The sequence below is a fragment of the Zeus faber genome (genome assembly GCF_960531495.2).
Source record: "Zeus faber genome assembly, chromosome: 16".
Classification (NCBI taxonomy): Eukaryota; Metazoa; Chordata; class Actinopteri; order Zeiformes; family Zeidae; genus Zeus; species Zeus faber.
The window spans coordinates 17,116,462-17,123,961 of record NC_137202.1 but is presented as its reverse complement, the minus strand read 5'-3'; the positions used below and the strand labels follow the sequence as shown (position 1 = coordinate 17,123,961).

General features: G+C 45.7%; 1 protein-coding gene across 1 annotated transcript in view; it reads left to right on the top strand.

Moving 5' to 3' along the window:
- LOC307241876 (protein kinase C epsilon type-like) overlaps positions 1-7,500 on the top strand; it is a gene marked incomplete at its 3' end in the record, with an annotated part of 60,505 nt that overhangs the window by 30,019 nt on the left and 22,986 nt on the right. Inside the window, exons 3-10 of the mRNA XM_080016127.1 lie at positions 2,098-2,266; positions 2,487-2,521; positions 2,793-2,881; positions 3,633-3,765; positions 4,316-4,458; positions 4,832-4,928; positions 5,797-6,074; positions 6,535-6,708. Of these exons, the coding sequence (XP_079872253.1) occupies positions 2,098-2,266; positions 2,487-2,521; positions 2,793-2,881; positions 3,633-3,765; positions 4,316-4,458; positions 4,832-4,928; positions 5,797-6,074; positions 6,535-6,708 (1,118 nt within the window). The remainder of the gene's footprint in view (positions 1-2,097; positions 2,267-2,486; positions 2,522-2,792; positions 2,882-3,632; positions 3,766-4,315; positions 4,459-4,831; positions 4,929-5,796; positions 6,075-6,534; positions 6,709-7,500) is intronic.

Here is a 7,500-nt window from a genome sequence, read left to right as displayed (position 1 = left end):
ACTTCACTGCATTGAATTATTTCATAGACCTGGAATCTCTGGGACTTCCCCAAGCACCGGACTCTCCGAAACCTCGTATGTGGCCGTTGTATCTATTTGACAAGTTAGCGAACAGCGAGATCTCCACCCACGTCATCGCCCTGTCGTCTCACTACCAGGCGTGCCGCATTGTATACGTTAGGCCCGGCCGTTCGGACCTGGCATCCCGTATCCTGATATTTCCAGATTGGCTCCGAGATGGATTTCACACCTGGCACGAGCGTGCCTCTCCGCTCGGCGCCAACGCCTCAAGGCATTTCTCGCCGTTGACGCCATGGCTTGGCTCCGGGGATTTTCCTCCATTACATGCAGTCCGCGCCCTGTATATACTGTCGCCGGGTTGAGATCCGATCCATCATCGCGGGCTTATGTCAAAGCCCAGCCCTGAGCGGCGCCGGGAAAGCGCTCGACGTCTGCTCCTGGCACGTTATTCGTCCGGCATCTATTCAAACAGCGCTTCGCCCTCCCGTGTCCAAACACCACATTTTTGTGGAGGTGGATGTTCGCTGTTTTTGATCAGTTTTTCCCGTTGTCCGGGGACGTCCCTCCCCGCGTCCCGTTCCCCCGGATGACATCACGCCTTCCAACGCGGGGCTTTCCAGCGACGGCGTTCCCGGCGGCTCTCGGCGGCGTGTTTATAGCCGCCCGCTCGCCATCACCACGAGACGCGTTTCAATGCCGAGGTCCTTGATTCTCAGCCCCGGTGGTGCGGAGGGAGGGGACTGGGAAGCAGGTGTTCCACGCTGTGTGTTACTACGTCACCTCTGCTTACGCGTTGCCGTCGCGTACTTAATTACCTCATGTATGTGGCGGCCAAGGTACCTGCCAATTTAAGCAGGGTCCCCTTTTTTGGGGTGGAGTGCTGATACCACCACAGAGGAGCAGCACATTCACCATCCCACCGACCCCTCCTCCTCCACCCCCCCCCCCCCCCCACCCCCCCATTTTCTCCTCCAAGACGCCATGCCTGCCACAGTTGCTAGGCAGCGGCCGTCAGTTGCTAGGCGATGGCGGTGGCATATAGCATGGGGCTGGAAGGGTAACGTTGAGGACAGCCGGGGTGGAAAGGAAAAGGAAAGTAAGGCGTTCGCTGCTTCATATGAATGTAAAAGGGGGGCAACTGCGCCAGCGACAAAGGTCTTTATCGGCGCTGCGTTTGGTCTCTGCTGGACCTCGACTCTGTGGCTTTATGAAAATGGTATGACCCTGGGTTCCCACGCGTGATGCCACGATGGTAAACGTAGAGTCGGAGCAGGACCAAGCAGCTGAAGAGGGTGGATGGATGGATAGATGGATGGATGGATGCATGGATAGATGGATGGATGGATGCATGGATAGATGGATGGATGGATGGATGGATGCATGGATAGATGGATGGATGAATGCATGGATGGATGCATGGGTGGATGAATGGATGATGGATGGATGGTTGGATGAATTAATGATGGATGGATGGATTAAAGGCTGGATGGATGGGTGGGTGGTTGGATAGAGTTTTGTCCTAAACTGAGATCAGTTCAACGTTTGCATTCTCCATCGCAAAGCATGACAGTCTTCTGTCTGTGTGTGTGTGTGTGTGTGTGTGTGTGTGTGTGTGTGTGTGTGTGTGTGTGTGTGTGTGTGTGCCCCCCCCCTCCACGGAAGCTCAGCAGCACCTCGACAACCTTTTTCCCACGGCGCGTCATCGCTGTTTGACCCAACCAGCCTCGGAAATCAAACCTTGTGTGCAAGACTCTCCCTCTCCTTGTCCTAGTTGTTGTATGTAACGTCACACGGGGCTCAACAGTATATTTAAAGAAATAAAGGAAGTTCAACTGAGAAAGCCCTCAACCAGACAGATGGGGATACATTTCGACAAACTGATGGGCCGATGTGTTAATTAAACACTTCTGGGAGAAGCCCGTTCTCAACCTCAGCCACAAAATGACATCGCCATCTAGTGGACAGAGTGTGACAGTGCGTTTTCCTTCCCTCCACAGACCTGCTTCGTTGTTTTCTGTATACAGAAGACAAATATATATGGAATACGTAAATATTTTTTTGTGTTTTTGCCCCCAGCTGCGGCGGGCTCCAGTGAGAATGAAGAGCGTGTGTTTCGGGAGCGGATGCGACCTCGGAAGCGACAGGGCGCCATGCGCCGCAGAGTTCACCAGGTCAACGGACACAAATTCATGGCCACCTACCTCCGTCAGCCCACCTACTGCTCCCACTGCAGGGACTTCATCTGGTAGGGGCTCAGACACCTGCATCCTACAGTATATACATCATATATGACCAAAGACATTTTATTTTTATCATTACATTTCACTATATCATATACAATTATTGGGGAGTATGTTGGGAAAATTGCCTTGTACTACTAAACTAATTAGATTATTTGGGTTTTAATATGTTATGCCCTGTGGTAACTGGCATCGTTGTATTCACTTTATCCATGTCCATCCCAGGGGAGTCATAGGGAAGCAGGGCTACCAGTGTCAAGGTAAGTCCACCGTCCTTCAAGTATTAAGACACATCGAAATCACTGAATTTTTCACTGAGTCGGCGAGTCGAAAGTTGAGAGTCATTTAAGATATGTGCATTCACTACGAACTGATCGTTTGCGAATCTCTCATCGCTAAACACACTGAGCCAAGTCTTATCACGTAAAGCCCCAAAGTCCGTCAAGAACAATTTGTGTGTGTGTCTGTGTGTGCGTGTGTACGTGCGTGCGTGCGTGTGTTTTGTTGTATGTTGCTTCTTCTCCTCTGTAGTGTGTACCTGTGTGGTCCATAAGCGCTGTCATGAGCTGATCATCACCAAATGCGCGGGGATGAAGAAGCAAGACCACACGGCGGAGGAGGTAGAGTATCAATGATCCACAGTTTAGGAAACAAAAAATCCCAAGAAGAGTTTGGGTTATCAGATGGCACCACCAGGGTGAAAACACTGAAACAGAAATATAGATAGATACTTTATTCGTGCCTGGTGGGAAATTGCAGCGTCACAGCAGTTCACATCAAAACAGGCAACAAACAATAATAAAGTAATAAGAATAAAACATAGAAAAAAAAGAAAATGGCGATATACAATTAACCTAAGAATGTGCTGAAAATTGGCAATATACAATAAACTGAAACTGAACGAGAAGACAGAAACATTTTAAACATGCGGTAAACCTAAAAATGAACAATCAAATACAATAGATGTTTTTGTGTGATGTTTGTTTTTATTTATTTATTAAAAAAAAAAAAAAAACAATAAACCTAAATATATAAAAAAAATGGCTGTAAAAAAAGGCAATATATGCATGTAATAACTTCATGATGATAATATTAAAAAATCATATTTCCCAGTGTATTAAACGATGTTGAGGCCAAAGCAAATGAACCGCTGCAGAACAAGCTTATCATCAACCTTAAGCATCCCAGAATAACCAAATACAATTTAGGCTTGACGTGAACTGTTAAAAAAATAAAAATAAAACTATTGAAAATGTCACTGTTTTTGTGTGTGTGTGTGTGTGTGTGTGTGTGTGTGTGTGTGTGTGTGTGTGTGTGTGTGTGTGTGTGTGTGTGTGTGTGTGTGTGTGTGTGTGTTTTGGTGTCGTCCAGCCCGTGGGCTCCCAGAGGTTCAGCGTCAACATGCCCCACAAGTTCAGCATCCACAACTTCAAGGTCCTCACCTTCTGTGACCACTGCGGCTCGCTGCTCTGGGGGCTGCTGCGCCAGGGCCTCCAGTGCAAAGGTACCGCGGCACCGCCGCCTCCGCTTGGCGTCATCCGCACCGGCCGGCAGGGGTGGCCGGTGGGGATGATGTGGCTGATGTGCCCGCAATCTTGGTGCATATATACACGCACGAGTATTACGATTTGTTTTCTTTTTTGAAGCATTGAAACAAAGTGGGTGGAAGATTTTGTTCCGGGGTGAAAAGCGCAGTTGAATTTTTCGGCAAATTAAAACGTCGCATTTGAAATCTGGTCTTTTTGGGTCAAATGCATCAGGTGATGTCCCTTCACTGGCAACCACCACTAAAATATTTTTTATTAATAAAATATTATTTATTTATATGTTCTTTTTTCTTTTTTTATTGCTTTTAATTTAATTCATGTATTTATTTAATTCATCCAATATATACAGTACAGTACAGTACACACACACACACCTACAGTGTATGCACCAAAGAAATTACAATTTCTGCTTTGTTTTCTGCCTGTGCGTGTGTGTGTGTGTGTGTGTGTGCGCGTGTGTGTGCGTGTGTGTGTGTGTGTGCGTGCGCGCGGGCGCACGTGTGTCAGTGTGCAAAGTGAACGTGCACCGACGCTGTGAGAGCAACGTGGCACCCAACTGCGGTGTGGATGCCCGCGGCATCGCCAAAGTGCTCTCTGACCTGGGAGTGACGCCCGACAAGATCTCCTGCAGCGCCCAGAGGCGGAAAAAGGTGAGGGCCAGCCAAAAATATCAAAAAAACTCTTCTTTTCATTATGAATATTCATATATTTTCAACACATTCCATATGAGATCTTCCAAATAAATGAATGGCACATTTAAAATAAAACATCACCGGTGGAGGACATGACGCTCCTTATTATAATGACAATTACAGCAGCGGGATGCCGAAATGATGACGATGATGATGATGATGATGATGATGATGATGATGATGATGATGATGATGATGAAGCTAATCACAACCAGGCAATTAGCCATAAGTAATGATAATGATGGCTTTCGTAGTACGGATGGTGATGATAAATCACAACAGTGGTTATTTGGAGATGAGGATCATTTTGACGATGGCTCTCTCCGCTCAGCAGCTCCAGGGTCAGGACCCGCAGCTGGCGCTGCAGGGAACGCCCCAAAGCGAGGACGACCGGTCGAAATCTGCCCCCACGTCTCCGTGCGATCAGGGTGCGAACAAAGAAACCCAAACGTGTGCTCTGCACGCGCTCACAAAGCATGACAGTTGATGATGAAATATTTACTTGCTCAAAAGTTCAAGTGTTCAAATTGGAAAAAGATATCCAACCTCAATGTGGGTACCTTGGATAAATAAAGGTTAAATAAAAATAAATAAACTTTTGGTATTTCATGCTCCGAATAATATAATATAATTGAATATAATATGATATAATATAATGTAATATAATATCATTATAAATAAAAAATAATAAATTATAAAACAGGTGTTCAACTATGATACACTATTAAAATAATTCATTATATTTTAGCTTGATTTTATTTTTTATGCATTTATTATTATTATTTTTACTATTTTATTTGTATTATTTCTAGTTTGCCTTTAAGTACTTTCAGCTCCATGTTATTATAGCAAGGTTCTCGTCAAAAAAATGTATTGTTATTTTTATCTGAATTATTTTATTTTATTTTATTATTTCAAGATTTTAATGTTTATTATTTTTATTTGTATTATTTTATTTTATTTTATTATTTCTAGATTTTAATGTTTATTATTTTTTATTTGTATTCTTTTATTTTATTTTATTATTTTTAGATTTTAATGTTTATTATTTTTTATTTGTATTATTTTATTTTATTTTATTATTTCTAGATTTTAATGTATGAACTTAAGGCAATTTTCTAATGGTTCACAATAATCAGAGAGTGGGTACTTGCATCAGAATAGACACTCCACTTGCACCTACACTCACCTCTGTCTCACAAAACGCCAAATATATCCAAAACTCGGGTCCTGTCCACAATGAAGTTCCTGGAGTCTAAAGCAAACCAACAAAGAAACGGTGTGTGCTCCCCTCAGACCTGAAGGAGCTGGAGAACGTCCGCAAGGCTCTGTCCTTCGACCACCGGGGGGAGGAGCACAAGAAGCACCCGCTCACCTCGCCCCCCTCCGTCACCTCGCCGGCGGGGGGCGGCCGCGGGGGCGGAGACGGCACCGGCGTCGGGCTCCGGGCGTCGGGCGAGGAGGGCCGGGCCAACGGAGAGGTCAAGGGTCACGGCGCTCCGGAGCTGGTCAAGAGGATGAACCTGGAGAACTTCCTCTTCATCAAAGTCCTGGGCAAGGGCAGCTTCGGAAAGGTGCGGAAGGAGAGGGGGGAGGGATGGAGGGAGGGAAGGGAAGTGGGATGGGGAGGCAGGCTGAGGGGGCTTCAGACTTATGTCGCGACGAGCCTCCGTCTTTATTCGCCCGGGCTCGTTGTTTAAAGGTGACCGCTTAGAGAGACTTGTCAGGAGTTGAGGAAACCCAAGATGGCGACGATACCAAATGTTCAGCAATGACTTTATTGATTGGCATTATGCAAGGCTACGTTCATTATGAGGGAATGTGGCCAATACCCATACAGAAGAATCATTTAATAGACCAAACATGCCAGAAATCAAGCAAGAGCACCTTTTATTTTTCCACGTTTTTTATTGTGACATAGGTGTAGGTAGGTGTAGATGGGTACGTACATGCTCCTGAAGGAAATGGATAGGCGTGGTATATTATGATCAATCAGCTTTTTATGTCCACACTGTGTGCGCGCGCGCGTGGCAGGTGATGCTGGCGGAGCTGAAGGGCAGCGACGAGGTCTACGCCGTCAAGGTGCTGAAGAAGGACGTGATCCTGCAGGATGACGACGTGGACTGCACCCTGACGGAGAAACGCATCCTGGCCCTGGCCCGGAAGCACCCCTACCTGACCCAGCTCTTCTGCTGCTTCCAAACCAAAGTAGGGACACACACACGCACGCGCGCACACACACACACACACACACACACACACACACACAGATGCGCATTTTATAATTCAACCTCCAGGGGGCGACATCCGTTCACATTTGAAGACCTTGCATGGTTTCCCTCACTTGAGAGTGGAGTTTAGGTTGGGACCAAAGAGACGCCAACTCTTACACGACTTCATGACTGGCAACGTGAATGCACATTATGGGCTTATTGTGGTTCAAAGCTACTCTTATATGTGCTGTTTTTTTTAAAGCTGTACATTTTTAGGATTTTTATTTTTATTTTTTGACCTTTTTTTTTTTTTTTTCCCTCAAGTTAAAGGTGCCATTAGGTGTCTTCTACTTCTAGTGGTAAAATGGAAAGCATAATGGTGCTGCACATGCATAACTTAAGCGTCTCCGTGTCTAAACTATGGGAGAGAGTCAGTTGCAAAAACGACGTACAGTATATAGGAATTGAAGTCCCTCTGAATATGAACGGAAAAAAGACAAAATAGATACGGTGATCGCCAAACGATCTGCTACTGACAAAAACGGATCCCTCAGAAATATCTGTCAGAGAAGTTCAAATGCTTCAACTAAAAATGTACGCCCATTGAAAGTGTCAAACTCACATTTGTGAAGCGGATGACAGACGTGCACCGCCTCGCCTCTTCATGGATATCGTTTAGATTTGACGTTGACCGGTAACTCTGGCGGCAGAATATCTTTGCCGGTGTGAGAAGGTCAACGAGGTGGACTATCTGCTTTAAGATTGCAGACTTTGATGTGTACTTATT